Source organism: Corvus kubaryi, unplaced genomic scaffold (assembly GCF_017639235.1).
Source record: "Corvus kubaryi isolate FWS band 111438036 unplaced genomic scaffold, C.kubaryi_AGA036_p1.0 68, whole genome shotgun sequence".
Lineage (NCBI taxonomy): Eukaryota > Metazoa > Chordata > Aves > Passeriformes > Corvidae > Corvus > Corvus kubaryi.
In genome coordinates, this window is record NW_024582056.1 from 17,916,637 (window position 1) to 17,934,418 (window position 17,782).

General features: G+C 41.3%; 1 protein-coding gene across 4 annotated transcripts in view; it reads right to left on the reverse strand.

The window, feature by feature from the left end:
- The window catches only part of LPCAT1 (lysophosphatidylcholine acyltransferase 1), a 66,248-nt gene extending 48,472 nt beyond the window's left edge, over nt 1-17,776 (reverse strand). For 2 of the 4 annotated variants that reach the window (XM_042048626.1, XM_042048624.1), the window contains exons 1-5: nt 17,632-17,776; nt 14,011-14,081; nt 11,868-12,010; nt 10,129-10,343; nt 568-680 (exon numbers count right to left, since the gene is read on the reverse strand). In XM_042048626.1, the coding sequence (XP_041904560.1) occupies nt 568-680; nt 10,129-10,343; nt 11,868-12,010; nt 14,011-14,081; nt 17,632-17,722 (633 nt within the window). In that variant the 5' untranslated portion in view covers nt 17,723-17,776. Of the gene's footprint in view, nt 1-567; nt 681-10,128; nt 10,344-11,867; nt 12,011-12,708; nt 12,810-14,010; nt 14,082-17,631 lie in introns of those variants that run through there. The other 2 variants (XM_042048625.1, XM_042048627.1) reach the window with 2 other exon arrangements.
- Between the last annotated feature and the right edge of the window lie 6 nt (nt 17,777-17,782).

Genomic DNA, 17,782 nt, shown 5'->3' on the forward strand with positions numbered 1-17,782 from the left:
TCTAGGAATTTGAGATCTTAAATAGTCATCCCTTCTTTCCCATTACTCTCTTTCAAGGCACATTATAAACAGTCACACTTTAGGTACAGAAAAAACCCCTGACCCACTTATTTATCCATGCTTTCATAATGTGGTTTAATAGAGGTGGGCTCTGGTTATTGGAACGTCCAAATTGCTTGGGCTGCCTTGCTCAGTATCACATCTCCAACAATGGCAGTGCCAAAACCTTGCTAACAGCAAGAATACACAATATGTCCCCAGGTATTCTGCTGAGCACTTCATTTTTTTTCTTCTTAGAGGACTTCCTAACCTGCTATGGGGTCTGTCCATTTAGCACCACTTAGGAGCTGTCTACCCATGTACTTACCCAGTTTCCCTTGAAACACAGCGCAATGAGAGACAGATGAGAATCTTACATTTTATCTTCTGGAAAGAGGGGGTGGGGGAAATTTCACACACACACCACCCCAAACCATCTAAAGCCACCCACAATGAAAAACGCAAACTGCATATCCAAAGCCTGGAAATGCCAAATACCATCTCTCACAGAGTAGCAGAATACAGTACCTGTGGCCATTTACCCTCAGACTGAGCACGTCTCTTTATCTCTTCAACAGTTTTCCTGCGAGAATCCTGGTCTGACCGAGATACAAACACTGGTCGGATATATTTGATCAGAGCTGAAGAGAAGGGAAAACAAAAACAAGCAACCATCTTTTATTTCCCCTTTGGTTGAAAAACATCTGGGGGCGGGGGGGGGGGGGCGGGCGCCCCCTATTAGTCCTCTGGACAAAAATTCTGTTAGAAGAACATAACCACTTTACTATATTACACTGCAAAGTCAAATACTCAGCTGAATTACTGCAGTTTTATTGAAATATTTTTGTAAGTTTCTGTGAGGAAAAAAATTTTCACAGTTTTGGCACTTTGCACTTTTTCAGTTTTTAATAGATCATTACATACAACACAGATAATGTAAAACATGATGGTACATATTATGCACAGTATTCTGCAACAATGCAGCTGTGGCTATCTGTAGGCCATTTTCTCCTTCCACAAAAATCACAAAATCTATAGCCACTCCCAGCTCAGCAAAGCAGCAGGAATCTCCCTGCTACGTAAGTGCTTCCAAAAGACATCCTGTGGGTCAAACTGTCTTTAGAGCTCTTGTCTTCTATGACTGCTCAGCTCCACTAAAGGTACACCACGAAAGACATTATATACACTGATGTTATTTTTTGTGAAGAATCAGTATCAACAGAAAAAGCATGCTCTTTTTCTCAGTTGTCACTTGTTTGCCAGTTCCTCATACCAGATGAATTAGATCTCAGACATCCTCTTCTTGCCTCAGTGGGAAAACCCTTGTACATAGCCAGACAAAATGAACATGAGCAAAAATCAGAAGTCAATCCACAAGATAATCTCCATGCATGTCTGTCACAAGGACAGCGAAGACAACTTTCAAAATAATAAGAAGTCCATACAGTTCTTCTGCAGTGTCCAAAAGCACTAAAAGAGAAGCACCTTCAAATGTATGCTTCAAGCCTTTATTTAAGCAGGTTGTCTTCAAATACCTTTTAATAATTTTTCTATCGTGTAATCTTACCTGAAGGTTCAAGAGTGACTAAACATTAGCTCTCCTACTTGCCCCAAACACAGTTTCCATTTTTCCAGACACTGTGAGAGGAGTTCACTGACACCAATTGTATAATCTGCTTTTGTCAAGGATAGACTTGCTACATTAATGGATCAGCCAGTGCTTAAAGTGTGAAGAAAAAACAGTGTAAGGAATTACAGTCCTGTACCCAGCAAAAGCTGCTGGTTCTGGTGTTATCCTACTTAAAGTTTAGCCAGCAACTCACCAAAATCCTTCAGTTCTGAAGGTTCTGAGAAACTAATCTGTCAAACCTTACAGCAAGTTCCCAAACATTCGGCCAGCCTCTGAAATATTACTTTTATCCCACAAGTTGCCAAAGCTCAGGAGACAGTGTAACAGAGAAGTTACCTTACTCTTGTACTTTTTCCTACACGCCCTGCTCTCAGACAATATCTACAGAAAAACGCTTGTCAGGGGAGCAATCTTTGGCCAGCTGGGGTTACTGTCAAGGGAAGGTAAAAACAAACAAAAAAGCCCCAAAACAAATCACAAAAATACTAACACACGAAGAATAGGGGAAAACCCTGACAAACACAGAACAAGCAATAAAAACAAGGGAAATCACACTTGATATCATAATTGTTTTCTTTTAAGTGATGCTACTTCTGAGTTTGCCCTACTGTTGCAAATTACTATTCCATAGCAAAAACATTATAAAGCAAAGGAAAGCAAAAGATCCAACATCCCCAGCCTTCACTTGGAAGTTTCTTTTACATTAGGCCCAAATGACAGAATTCAGGTTACTTCAGGCCAAGGAATGAGTAAGATAATTCCAGAACTCCAAGGGTCTTTTCTGAGGACATGCTGCAAGCAGGGTCTTATTTATAACGCATGAAATTAAGCAAGCAGACAAAGCAGACAGATTTTTCTTCGGGCAGTGTGACAGAAAACATCAGACTACACTGATGTCATCTGTAGCTGAAAACTATACAGGCAAGAAGCGTGAACCTGGGAGCTTTACTGTTACAACCTTCCCAAAAGCAAGCTACTGCAATGGCACTAAGTTCCAGAGGAACACAAGGCAAGTTACCTTACAAATGACCAGCACCACAAGCAGCAACATACCCCTGTGCAAAGAAAAATAATTATGGTATGCTGAAAGACAGGCAACTGAAATCTTAGCTTCCTATGGATTTGTCCTGCCTGTTGAATTAGCCTATTAGGGCGGTTATATTAAGCCTTACTTCCTTAGACATTGGACTAAAAAGCTGACAGAATTATTTTTTTAATATTAAACAACTGAAGCTCCTGTGAAACACCAACTATCAGGCCCCTAGTGGTTAAGCCCAACAATTTAAGTGAAATTGAAACTCTCAGTCATCAGCAAAAAGCTGAAAATACACACCAAGAAAAGTCTAACTCTATAGTCTTTTCTTAACCACTTCCGAAAACAGAGCACAAGGCTACACAGACCTTTACTCTCACCACATATATTCATGTTCAGTAAATACACAGAAATCTGAAAATTCAAAGGCTGCACCAAGTCTGTCTGTGCAAGAAAGTCAGGAGCAGGGCCAAAAGTCTGTAAGGAGAAGCTGAGAAACATACCAAATAGGCAGCCAAGATGAGACTCTGGTCAGAAGGCAAGCTGAAACACAAGGAGACAGTACCTAAGGTAGTATGGGATGCAAGGAACAGGCACGACTGGGGCAAAGTCAGGCCAGGAGCAAATACATAAAAGGCTCCAGAGAGCTGGCATACTGAGCAACTAAAGGAAACAAGCAGAACTCTGCACCATGTTCAATAAACAGAACATAATCATACCCTTCTCTGCTCAGTGATTTAACTGTCCAAGACTGGCTGTAACCAGGTAGTGAAGACCACAGCTCAGGTGGTCAGATTCTGAAAAATGTGCTTGCCCAGCTCATCTCACTCCATTAAAGCCAGCCTTGAAATATCAAATCTAGTGGGCAATGACAGACAATCCCTCAATTCACAAAACTGATCTTCCGAGCATCATTATTTCAGCTTATTCTCTAGCAGTGTCAGTCCTATTTCATCTAGTCACTCTCACTCCCAATTTCAGATCATACAAGGAATCCTGAGGACAGCTGACATGCTGTACTCCACCTTCTGAGGCAGGTGCCTGCAATTTAAATAGTGCTGCCAGTATATCACTAAAAACCTCTGCCTTGCAGGGCAGCCAGAATGCCACAAATACTCTAACCAACTGAAAATTGCTCAAAACAGTTTTTTTTCCTAAAGAAAGCCTGCAAAAACTCAGTATTGCTTTAATTAATTGCAGGGTGGCAGCTCCAACTGATTTCAGAACCGTAACTCCCACGCAATCAATTTCAGCACCAGCTCAATGCATAAACAAAACCCACTTCTTTTTCCCCAATAAGCTGAACACATACAGTTGGGTGCCACTAAACTTCTTAGGACAGCAGCGGGGAAAAAAATTATTTCACCTCTCTATTTGCAGGCAAATGTGTGTGAGGAAACCTTGTTTTGATTCAAGACACGAAGTGCTGTATAACACACAACAGCAGAAAGTATTGTAGCAAACCATTTATACTGGCAACATCACCACTGGCTCTACAAGGCACCAGAGAACACAAAAAGCTATGGAATAGCAACGTGGCACTACATACAGTTCTTCTAAGATGTATCCATACACACGTTTTTGAGTGGGCAGTTACATTTTCCCCACTGTAGAATCAGCAACAAACAAAGTAACAGCCGCAAAAGTAGAGAATGCTGAAGCTGAGGGTTTCACTTGGCCTCTCTCTCAAACAACACAAACCCCCATCACTACATTCCCCTGACACTCTAAAGGAATCCTACAGAGGCAGCACAACTGGCTCTGCTTGCCTTTAACATGAAGGTAAGCTGTACAAGCAGCCTGCAGTGGGGTATCTATTTACAGCATTTACTCCTCACTTTTTTTCTAGTATGGAAAAAATGCAATTATTTTGCTGACTGCAGTTGCCATCTTGTGCATTTTGTATTTAGGGGTACAAAACCCTAAAGGCTGAAAAGTGCCATCTTGGGCTGAGTTTTCAAGAGCTGCCTTACTCAAATGTACCTACAAGTTCTGAACTCACAACTTTTCTAACGAAGTAACATCTACTATGAAAACTGCTCTTTCCTGTAGAGAAAAGAGGAAAAGAAATCTGCAAGAGGTTCAAAATTGTTCTGAAAGTTATAGGGGGAAAAAACCATTAAGGTTCCAGATTACAATTACTTCCTGTGTATTTGGATATAGACCTTAAAAATGGAAAAACTCAAGAACACACACACACCAAATACACAAAATTGTACCAATGCACAAAACTCAATTCAACCAAAATTAGGAACTTTTCCACTTGGAATTACACTGTTCTTACAGAAGAAGCGTTATTATAGCCACGATACTCTACAAGAGATTTGTAAAACTGGTGATAGTAACTTACTAGAGCAACAACCATACACAGAAATATATACTTATTTGACTCAAGTCTGAACCAACCACTGAAGATAAATGTACGTCAAGAACAACTTCTCCAAGTTTGACTAAAAGCTTAGCAGATGGACCACCTGACAGAAGGCATACCAAGTATTCATGGGACAGAGGCAGTATTAATGGGAAAGTTCTCCTCCCCACTTCCAAAGACAAGGGCAGGAAACAATGCAGCCCGTAGGACAAAGAAAGGTCAGTAGTTGGAAATAATCAGTGTCCTCTTTAGCTTTAACAGAAGTAAATTCTGTGGTATTTGGGTTGGTCTTTCAAAATGGGAACTATTTCCTTAAGGACTTCTTGAGAGACAGAGACTTTGCTTGTATCTCAGAGATTGCTGTTTGCTCTCAAACGTGCAGTAGCTGTATGAGGGCATGGGTCTATGTTTTAGCTTTCTGCTGCCAGTCTAAAAAGTATTTAAAGCAGGCAGCAGCATTGGTTTGAAGGTTTCCTATATACTGCACTTTGTAACTTCAATAAATGATATTAACAAGTAACTTCGAACTTCAATAAATTATATTAACTAGTAATGGTGGTTTAGGCATTCCAGCAGCAGTTTAAATGAGAAATAATTTTTACAGAATTTTCCAGGACTCCAAGCCAAATGATAAACACACACCTATAATACATGGGTGACAATGCAAGTATCTTAGGTCTCTCCGAGAGAGCTTCTGTGAGGACCAAAATCTTGCAGGACCATCTGGGGGCCCAGAGTCTGAAGGAAACATTGAATTTTGAAACACAGGGTTTTAAAGGAGAAGATGAAATGGATAAGCTTGGCAACAACTTCAAGATGCTTCTCAGAAATGGGGAGCTCAAGTGTGTACTCAAGGCAGGCTACAATGCCAATGTAGCGTAAGACATTGGCATTCATCCTGGTGACCTCAGCGTTTAAGCTGCTGATTTACAGTGTATAAAAGAGAAGAAATCTGTGATGCCTTCACCTTAGAGCAGGTTTTTCCACAAGGAGTTTAAGGACTGTTTTAGTGAATCTCAGAAGTGCGAGATTCTCACTGAAGAACTATGGGTCCACCACAGTTCTCTTCCTCTTGTGCTTTGGTGGGGGGGCACTTGGGATGCAGAACTAAAATATTAGGTTGCACAACAGAGCTGGTGGGTAATTTGGCACCTTTTAAGTTTTGAGATGAAAACATACCCAGCTACCTAAGCATAAATACTTTCCCCTGAGTTACTTATTCTCATCTTTTAGTCATGATACTTGAGAAAGGCCAATAATGCACTTTAAAAAAACGAGCTTGAACAAAAACTCACGAGTTTACTAGATGTGGAAAAAACCACCTACAACAGAATTGATAGTTTATAGCACTGTATGATCCTCCCTTTATAGGTCTGTTGTGTTCTGCCAAACACAAATTACCTCCTTGCCCTTTATAAACCTAAGGTAACATATCATCCTGTACATTTCACAGGTACCAACTCCCTCTCCTTTTCAGAGAGTGGTGTTAGAGATGTTGAGAAGTTGCTTAAAGTTTAAATTAGCTTTTCAATTAAATTTAGTTTCTAAAAGTTCAGACTGAAAATGTTCAAATCATAAAAGCGGTCCAACAAAGTCCACATCAATTCATATTTACTGATAAATCCCTTTTCCTTCTTACTGAAGCATTTCTGCAACAGGACCCACCATTTCAGCAATGAAAATTTACTTTTATCCAGGGTGCTTCAACAGTCAAAAATAAGACAGTGAAGTGTAACTATCCAGAATTTATGCACAAACTTTGTCCTGACTCGAAGTGGGATTCAACAGACAAAATGGGAAAGTGTATGGATCTGTATTGATAAATTGATCTGACTTCTTCAGCCCATGTAAGGTATAACAGACTCCTACATGTCATTTTCCTGCTCTAAGACTTGAGGGGTCCAGCAAAGTTCACATCTCCAGTCTACCAAAACCCTGGAAAGTCATTGTGTAGAAACATACATCTTCCTTCAGCATCATGACATATTCCATCTGTTTGGCATTCTCTACTTTCCAGATACTGATTTTATTTTTTTCTGGATGATTGCTGAAATATCCTTTATATTTGGGCAAGCAGTTCCTCCCCAGAGTTTGTTAACCTTGTGTGTGTGCCAAGTGGATAATTTTCCTCACTACTGACCACTGACTGAAGAGTTCATAACCAAAGAGCATTTTAAAATCTGGTTTTCTTTGTTTTCCTAAAAAGGATGAAGATGTCTGTAAGAATCACAAGACTTAAGCCTGCTTCTGAAATGGGACTTTGCAAACCAGGAGAGCTGCCTTTGCAAACCAGCAGTGCTGCCTTCAAGTTAGAAAGCAATAAAACACTTGTACACAAACATACAGTTGTGGAATACTTTCAATCCCATAAAAACCAGGCTTTTAATCATCTGGACTTTCAAGTGGATCAGAAGCTTAATATTCCATGACTGGCAAACTAAAGGTACAATAACATAGGCAGCTGTTCCAGAAACCCATTAAAATACTTGCAGAACCAATCTTGGTAACCATTTAGCAATCAGATCATTTTGTGCCTGCTAAAGCACCTGATCCCTCTGGTATATAATGTACAATGTCCCAATAAACACTGTCATTACATCCAAAAGCGAATTTATTTATATCATACTTCAATATATTGGATGAGGATGTACTTTTCACCCAAAGTCCTCATCCTTAGAAATTATCTTTAAATTTCCTCTGCCACTTCATTTTTCACATTTTCAAGTCTGCTCAAATAGTTAAATGAAAGTACTTTACTTAAAGCTTCCCAGAAGATTCAGAACAACCACTGACAAAAGACTCAAGAGATAAAAAAGTTAGGATTATCAGTGACTGGCTCCAAAACCTTACAGAAGATGGTATAACAAGTTTGCAAGACTTACAAAACTGAAGAACACAACACAATTCTGACCTCTCTGGGATAAATTCTGGATGAATGTCTAGAGTGTTGACAATTCACCAGGCAATCCAATAAAAACATGAGCACATTATCCCATAAGCATAAGAGAAATATCAGTGGTCCAAAAACATGAAATATATTTTTATGTGTGTGCATGTAGAGAGGTGTAAAAAACATAGGGATTAAAATGCTAGATCAAAGAAGGAAAGGATAGAACTATCTGCTTCAGGGAAAACTTCTTTCAAAGAAGTAGAAGAGATAAATAAATCACAACTTTACTGGAAAGTTCCCACTAATTTTTAAGTCAAACTAATCAATACAGTGATTACTACCTCTCTGTTAAGGTCCATTTACTTAAATAACACAAACTGCTGTAATTAATGGTGCTCATATGGAAGTCCACCCTTAAAAACAAAAAAGATTTTTGAACTCTGAATCGCAGTTACGACCTTTGGTATGCCTCACTTCTGTGGCATTTTTGTGAACCCTTCACAAGTGACAACACAACTTTTGTGGCTGCAAGCATAAAGTGAATGCAGCCACACTAGACAAAACATTCATTTATTTGACTGCACTGTACATTCCAGTAATACTCCATCAAATCACTACATGTTCTCTTTTTCTGTAACTGGTTATACTCACACGTGAACTAAATGAAGTGAATAATTTTTAAAATGTATTGTAGGAAGTCTAGAGTTTCGATGGAATCCTGTAAAAGTCACCTCAAAATTAAATTACGTACTTAGAAAATACTTTGAACTACTCAATACGCATTACTTGTGTTACATTCCCTGGAACTACAACCTCCACATCCCTAGAGATTGTTCTGGTTCCCACTGAATCTACTGTGTGGGACAGTCAAGTAGCCCTTGTAGCATTCTGTCAAATGCCATCCTGCCATTTCATCAAATTGCAGTAACACAACATGGACTGGAGCTACCTCATTTAATCTGGGTGCTCCAGACAGACCACCTTCAAGTCAAAGGGAGTTCCACACAGACTCCTTTTATTTTGCTGAGCCAACAATTATTAAACAGCCAACTGAGTCACCTGAGAAAGAAGATACATCAGCCTCTGCTTCTATGCCTGGACTGCTCCTAAGGCCCAAGCTGGCCTGGATACACCTATGCTGTACAGGACTGCCAACATACTGTCTCACAACAGTATCCTCTTTCAGTACTGAACAAGGGAGTTGAGTTTCTTTTTGTTTTCACACTATGCTTGTTTGCACACAGTTGTTTTCAAAAACACCTACCTGTCTGCGCCCTTTTTCTTTTTGTTCAAAGCATCTATTCATTTTTACATTTTTTTTCACTGCCACAAATTTCCAAACTCCTTTAGTAAGATACTCAAGGAAATTAAGATACAACTACAGATCTGGCCTGAGCTTTACCTCATACAGGCAGACCCTTACATGAAGATTCCTTAAACGAAACTTCCATATCTAACCACTCACCCTTTGTGGCCATGTCTCAGCTTCTGGTGTATGAATATCACCTTAAAAACATATTGTCTAACTAAATTTTAGAAGGATGTCAACACCAACAGCCTGATTCCATTTAGGTGCAAAGGAACTCAAAGCTTTTGTTTATTCTTTTAAATTGAAGAGTCTTACCCATGGCCAAAGTAAAATCTTTTGTCACTTTTATATTACCCATAAAAATCTACACAATGAGACATGGCAGTATTCTTTGAACTTTGCTGGTCACTAGACACAAGATAGTGAGTTTCTCCAAAATGCTTCCACACAGACTTACACAATTTTTTTCCTGTCACAACTGCACCAAAAATTACAGGTGTCTCTCAAACATTTGGGAGAACTTACATTAATAATTCCAAAGATAGTATTCAAGCACTACTGACTCAGGCATCTGCTTTTCTCATGACTAAACCCAAGTGCACAACAATCTGTTCTTGCTCATCTCTCACACTCTGCCTGAAACAAACTTATTGATGTGTGAAGGATTAGCAGCACTCCCTCAAGGCAGGGTAGCATTCAGAGCACACAACATTCCTAAAACACATTTCTGGGAGGGCACCACCATACCTCATAGCAAAACTCCCCGTGTGTTTCAGTCCTTCTCATACCCACCCAGTGAACTTCCTAAGCAATAATTTTTAATTGGTCTTTAAAAAGTAAGTATCTACCAACTTACTTCCCCAAACAGGAATGTCTTTGCTTTCTGCTTTCATCACAATGGAGGCGAAGGTCATAGTTACTGGAATGGCATCAAAGTAGGAAGAATGGGGAGCCACTGTTAATATTGCTGCTTCTGCTGGCAACGCCCGTCTGCCTTTTACATTTATCCAGTGGAATCCACCAGCAAGCCACATCATCCTCATTATTGCTTTCAGCAAAATATCCACTATCCTGTAAAGAGTTGGGAAAACAGTTATGTTGCCACAGGAACACCTTAAAATAATGAAAAGAAAAACATTACATGCATGACAAAAGTTCAGATAGGATATGATGCTTAAAACAGAGCTGGAACACTGCACACACTTTGTTTTTCTCTTTCTTAGCTGATTTAAAACCACTTTCAAGGTAAGATGCTGTTTAATTTCATTTTATACCTGAACATTAATTCATTTTAGTCTCCAAGATTGGCATTTAGTTCATCATTAATTTTTACTCAGACTATGACTGTTAAGTTTCTTCTACACAATGTCTAAAAAGGTTTTCTAGTAAAACGTTAAAAAGCTCTAATGAATTGACTCCTGAAATATGCTATTAGGATATTGCTAGAATGCATTTACCATAATTCTTGGTTTCAAGTTTACCCAAACAAAACAGGGGAGAAATGTAGGGCAGAGATTCTCAAATACAGGAATGCCTACATAATACATATGGGAGCTCTGGAAATATTTTACTTTCTTCCCTTTTGCCCATCTCCTCCTAAAGTGGTTTGGATTTTTGTTTCTTGTGGATTTTTTTTTTTTTTTTTTTTTTGCTGGGGTGGGAAAGATTTTCGGTTTTTGTCTGGTTTTTTAAACAGTCACAGTCATGAAAAAAGAAACTTTGAACCAACAGAGTACAAAAATCAAACACCACAAATGGTAACACTTACAGGGATTGGAGGCTGAAGAGCAGGGTAACACTGAAAATTGGATTACATGGGGAAGGGAGAATCTAAAAAGATTCAAAATGACTGTATGCAAAACTGAAGGCAGCCAATTATTCCATTAGTTATTGTATTGATATCACTCCAAATGAAATGTAAAGTGACAAGCCTCTGTGGTTCTCAACCTCCTTCCCTCATGTAATGAAAAACACAATCAGCTTCCTTCATGCTAGTGCCAGCTCCTAATTTTAAATTTGTCTGCAGAAGAGGTGATACACCCCTCCTTTCCTGCTCCTCAAATGGCAGTCTTCATGGATGGGAGGACACTATCTTACATTCTACCTTAATTAGCATTGCAATATCAAAGCAACCACAGACTTTTAATAAGCACCAAAGTATGGGGCAAGCCCCCAGGGAATCAACACAAATTTTGTCAGTTCATCGTGGGGCAGAAAACAATGGGGTGAAGCAGTTTAAAACAACAGTTTAGAATATGAAATCTGGGCACATTCCATAGAGTCAATCTTCATAACCAAAAGTTGACATTACAGGAATAAATGCAATTGAAGATGCCACAACAAGGCTTCATGCTACATCCTCAATAAAGGTAAGAAGCCAGAGATTACCAATATAATTCTTGGATCACCTGGTAAATCAAAGAGTTGAGGCACTTCTAGTTTCCCACCTGAGGAAAGTGTTTAACAATTTTTATATTTTTCTTTTGAAGAGAGAAGCAGATCTCAGACAGGTAAAAGGTATTTCCCATCTCCTCTATTTGAAACTGCTCAACTGTATAATGATTCTCTTAGTATTTCACCACATCAGTGACTCACTTTCGCCACCAGGAGAGGGGCTTTTCAAGCTCCTGCTCATCAGATCCCATTGAAGCAATGAAGGCAAAAGGCCAGGCCAGCAACATCATAAAAGCAGCAAAAAAGAGTCGGATAGGAAACAGAGTCAAGGTCATGAAGGCAATCTGCAAAATAATAATAATAAAAAAAGCATTATTCTAACACAATCTCAGACTGAAAAGGTCAGTGATTCCTAGAAACTGATACCAGTTCTTAACTTAAAAATATCTAATAGTAGAAACAGCAGAATACAATTCAATTCCAGATATGCCAGATAAGATTAAAAAAAGCACACTTTTCAACACCACAATAGCTGGGCAAGGATGAGTAACGAGGCATAAGGTGCTGTCTCATGTTGTGCTTAATCTGACGCATCTCCAGGCTGCTGTGGAAAGCTTAATTCATATTCTTCTCTTCCCTGATGCAGATCTAGTCATCATGCAGCTCAGTTTCCACTTCCTCTCACTTCCCAAAACAGCTCAACAACCATCTCACTCTGTAGGTGCACAAATCTGTAAATCTAGGGTAGGTACAGGGAACACACAGCAGGAGAAAAGCCCAAGATACCACTTTCAAGCCCTAAACTACCAGCCCACTGCAGTTGGATTTTACAGTGATGGTTCAGACTGGCACCATCATCTTGTAACAACCATGATCTCACTCTCCAGAACAAGATTCCAGTCCCTGTGTAGACTCCTTCAGTTTGCAGAAGTGACAGAAAAAGGGGTATTTTTTTCCCTTAGAAAGGCTAGTTTCCCAAATGAACCAGTAAAACTTCCCACACTACAATGGTCAGATGAGCACCAAAGTTACACCAACTCACACAACTCTGCATCCACTGACAAGACCACCACGTCTGGCAGCAAACAGAGGAACATTCTGGAGATGAGAGCAGCAGCCTTCTCAGTTTGTAAAATGAGAAGGACCAGCCACTAAGAAATAAGGGAAACAAAATGCAGGTGAGGACACAGACCTTTGGAATTCATGACTCCTCCATCCCTCCCTCCCACTCCTCAAGTCTTCTACTCCAGGGCAAAGCTGAACGGCGGGTGATTGGTAGTGAGGTATCCCATCCCTTGACTCTCTGTACCAATCCTTCGTACCAAAGATCATTTTGGTGCCATAATTTTAGTCACAGAATGGAAGCAGAAGTTGCATCCTTAATTTCATGAAAGATGCCATAAATGTGCTGAAAAGCCCTCTTGATCTTCCAGAGACAGCAGGCATGGTAATGGCCAGCAAGAAGCAAATGCACCAGATGTACAGGGTCTGGCTGTGACACCAGCCCCTTATTAGCAGGTAGTAGGTCACCTGTTCACACAAGAAATTTGGTAGGAGAGAAAAGTATGTCTACCTCCTGAAGAAAGTTAGGAATCAAGAAAGACACTGACATTTGAAAAGTAGTTCAGTCTATATCTTACCTGGGAAGATGTTCAGACATCTTCGCAGGTAAGAAAGCTTCTATCCTGTAAAACCTATGTACAGCAATAGCGTCAGTGTCAGACAGAAAAAGGAGAAGATCCTGTCCCCACTGGCCACTGTCAGAGGTCAGAATGCAGGAGACACACACACACTGGCTCTGACCTTACGTAGACACTATTTCAGTGATCACATTCCTATGTATTTGGGATGTTCACAGAGACATGTCTTCTATTAAAATTAAAAATTCTGTTTGGCAATAAGTCAGATGTAAACACCTGTGCTTTGAGATACATTTAAAAACCCCTAAAGGCCCACCCAGAGTTGTACTTGAGGGGTTCAGCTCGTGACCAAAGAAATCTCAAGAGGGGGCTGACTGCAGCTTATTTAACACTTGCTGGCCTACAGCGTCCAACTTAGTTTCTCAGAAGCTGCACTGTATACTGTGAAAGACCCATGGACAGCTTGTAATGGAAGGCTGCCCTGGGACACTGATCTCCATTCTTCCATCAGAAGGTCTTAAATCGGGTGAAAGGCAAGTCACTTAAACTAAATAGGTATCATATGTTCTCCTTGTTTAGGGAGACTGCATTCAGATTTAAGTATGGCCTCACAATGAAGGTATAAAATATGAACTCAAATTCCAAGTTCTCCAAAATATCTCATCCTACTTATCTAAGAACTGAACAAGAGAATCACAGAGTACCTTTGTTTCTACTTCTCTAGGTCTGCTCCTTGTCTTGAAATCCACTATCATAGCTCTCATGCACAGGGGAGCTGAAAAAATGCAACCTGGAAATTAGCAATACAGTGAGAAACATCACTGAAAACAGTTTATTCACAACAAAGTTTCCAGGACTTGTTACAAAGTAGTGGTCACATACTGAGAAAAGAAAATAGTATTTGACATGGTAGAGGTTTTGATTTTTCTCTCACACATATCAGATAAAGATTACATCTTGCCCCACACTTGTACTTCCTCACTATTATCATCCCTATAGCTCAACTCACCAAAGACGGCAGTGAAGGAGCTAGGAATTAATTCCTCAACAATTCTCTTACCCACCTTCCCACTCTGCAAGTCCCCCAACAGACACATTCATGGAGATAAATACAGGAGGAGAAATTTTCCTGTGCAGCTAAGCCAATCTAACAGATCACTGCAGTGAAAGAGCGGTCCTGTTCACTCTCTCCTCAATCCTCCCCTTGAGTCAGCTCTAGCACTATGTGAGCTAGCAGTGAGCCAATATAGCTCATTAGTGAGAAAAAACCCAACCATCCCAGCAAAAGAAAATAATCAGAACACAGAAAAAACACAATGATATGCTGGCTTAATGAGCCAAATCAGCTCACCAAGGCACCAAATGAACACCAGTACTGGTGAAATAAAAGGGCCAGAAACACTGGAAGAAAAGAAAATGGCATTGTATTGTGTTTTGAAGTAGCAGGGAAAAAAGCTGCAGATGCTTAGAGACAGCTCCAGTAATGCTTCTACCTGTTCTGAAGTGGTAACAAGAATCAAGAGCTTGAACTTACATGACAGGTAAGACATTAGTATGAACAAAATCCATGGTTAATAAAATCATGTCTGTCTTTCTCACAGAAAGAATATTTTTATTATAGTACTGAAATAAAACAGGTAGCTCCAAGAATGACTCCTACAGTCACCCTCAGATCAGAGTAAAACAGCCATCATTTCTACTGATGAGACTCAGGTCTGAAGCAGGCTTACTACTTTTACGCTCCTGTAATCTCCCAGTTTTTGTAATGTCAGTGAACAGTTCCTTGACAGCCAAATGTATTTCTTTTTGCTGTTGTTCTTCCTCCTTGTGTTTGTTTTACCCTCTGTACTTTTCTACCTTTCTTTCACTCCCCAGTCTCAGGCTGGAACGTGCTAAAAGGCCTCTACTTCTGAGCTGCATTAATGAATAAAAAAGCTAATCTAGTCTCTCGCAGACTGCAGGACGAGGTTGTAGCGAAGATAATGCAGCTATCTGGCAGACCATCAGCAACAGACAACAGACCACTGGACAAAGCAGTCTTGTCTCCCAGTCCCCTGGGCTCCCTACCTCTTGTACCTACATTCCTAACCTTCCTCAATAGACTGTGCAATCCCAAAAACCCCCCCGTTAGATTCACAGGACAGACAGAAAAGCCTGTGACACAGTATGTGCCTACAGCTGAACAAGAAAGTGAGTTCAGCTGCAATAGCTCACACAGAGCCCTCTGCAGCTGTCCAGGGCTGTAGGGAAGAGAATGCACACTTCTGTAATTCACCTGGAGGGATTTCTTCTCAAGAGGAGCAGTTCCACAGCTCTGCTTTAACTGCTTCTGTCTCAAGCACAACTTTTCATCAGTGAAGAGGCTAGAAAAGTATGACTAAGGCAAAGAAAAAAAATCTTCCATAGTTCCATATGCCAGCTTATGGGCTTTTCCCCACATAAAACTGCAACAGTAAAACTGATGAGAGGTTGGGTTAAAGAACTCTGTACCACTGTGTATCAGTGAAAGACCGCTCGCTTAAAAAGTGAGTCTGAGACACAGTCTTTGGTGAGGGGGCTGTTCCTTTGGCCTGTGCGCTGTGACAAACCACAGAAGTTTAAACACGTGTCCTCATCTTCACTGAAAACAACAAATCCTTGAAATCCATTGGAAAAGGTCACATCTCATACCTATGTACAGGGCAGGTGTGTTCTACACACACAGAAGGCAGGTGTGTTCTACAGCCAGTCACTTCCCTGATGAAGCACCTCAAGGTCTGTCAGGACTAACATCAGATCAGCAAGGCTAGTAGCTCCTATGAGACTCAATACTGCAAAAACTGTTAAACAGAGTCTGCTCTCGTACCAGTATTTTAAAAATTTCTTATAAATAACCTAGCAGAAAGCAACATTAATTGTTATAACTGGAGACAATCCTAGTCCATGTGAACATGTGCTATCTTTGCTTCTCTCTGCTCCCTGAAAGACTTCTACCTCATTAATCGCATATTAACCATGACTTCAGGAACAAAGTACATGGAAAGGAAAACTTTGCAACTATGCAACTTATTGAGGAAGCCCTAGATATGAACTAAATTAGGCAAATGACACAAACCTTTTCTCCCTCTTCTGGCTCAAGCAACGATTTATCAAAAACCACTGAATACATAGCGGGCAACTTAATTAAAAAGTAGAAACCTTTTCTGATGGAGTCTACTATGAACTTTTGAGCTGCCAAATATGTATCATGCAGCACATTCCGATGTTTTTTAAGTCAGGCCATACATATCTTGTGTTAAGTATCTGGACAGCAACAGGGCAGTGCAACAACGAACTTCACTCAGAATGCAATTAAATCAAGGCTGGATCTAAAGCGCCTTGACCCAAGAGGCTCAGTATTAGTGGATCATAATTTCCAGTATTAACAGGTACCGAAGACTGTTAGGCTCCCAAAACAACAGCTTCAAAAAGCTGAAGTGATGTGATGGAAGTGGCAGAAATGGCCAGCCTCTCATTAGGTGAGGCTCTGACGGTATTTCTTCCTCCAGCAAGCGACCCAGATCTTACCGAAAGCCTAAGACAAGGGCCATGCCCTCTGAATACCCAACCACTTACTGCTCACTGTGCGAGGAGACGCAGAGGCACGGAGGGGGAAGAAAAGAAAACCAAAACCAAACAATGAAATAAAAAGCCACGCAACTGTAAATTTGCATTTTAATACTGCTTCCTGTAGTCTTACCGCTACCTGCACAATACCGAAATTACGCCGCAGGGACTATTTACCCAGGGGCCAAACTTCGGCTGCATGGGATGTCTCGGCCCAGGTTAATTCCTACCTTGACGCTGCTAAAGAGTGGCTCCGCAGGGCTGCTCCCCCGCCACCCATTTAAAAAAAAAAACCAACACAATAAAACAACAAAACAAAAAGAAACCCCAAAACCCAGAAAAACGAAAAAACTCCCAAATCTCAAAATGCCTACACAACCTATTAAAAATACCCCAAACAAAACAAAAAAACCCCTCACCAACAGCTTTTTTTTTCCCTTGAAGAAGGCGTTGGAGCACAAGTTGAGGCGCACGCCCTGCGAGCGCCGGGCGCTACAGCATCACAGCCGCCCCCATCCCCCCGCCCGCCCGGCCCGGGCACGGCCGCCCCCGGCAGCCGCCTCGCACACGCCCGGCACCGCTGCCCCGGCTCTGCCCGGCACCGCCGGCTCACAAAGCCCCGGCAGCGCGGAGCCCCCGCCCGCCGCAGGACGCGGCCCGGCAGCCGGAGCGCCGCGGGGGACGCGCGGAAGGAGGCGGCGGCGGCGAGGACGGGGGGCCCGGTGGCCGCACGCCCCTACCTTGGCTTTCTCCAGGGGGCTGAAGCGCAGCTGGTGCACGAAGGGGCTCCGCGGCGGCGGCCCGCGCTCCCGGCTGCCGCCCGCGCAGCATCCCCGGCCGCGGCTGCTCAACTTCATGGCGGGGCAGGACAGCGGGCGGGCCCGGCGCAGG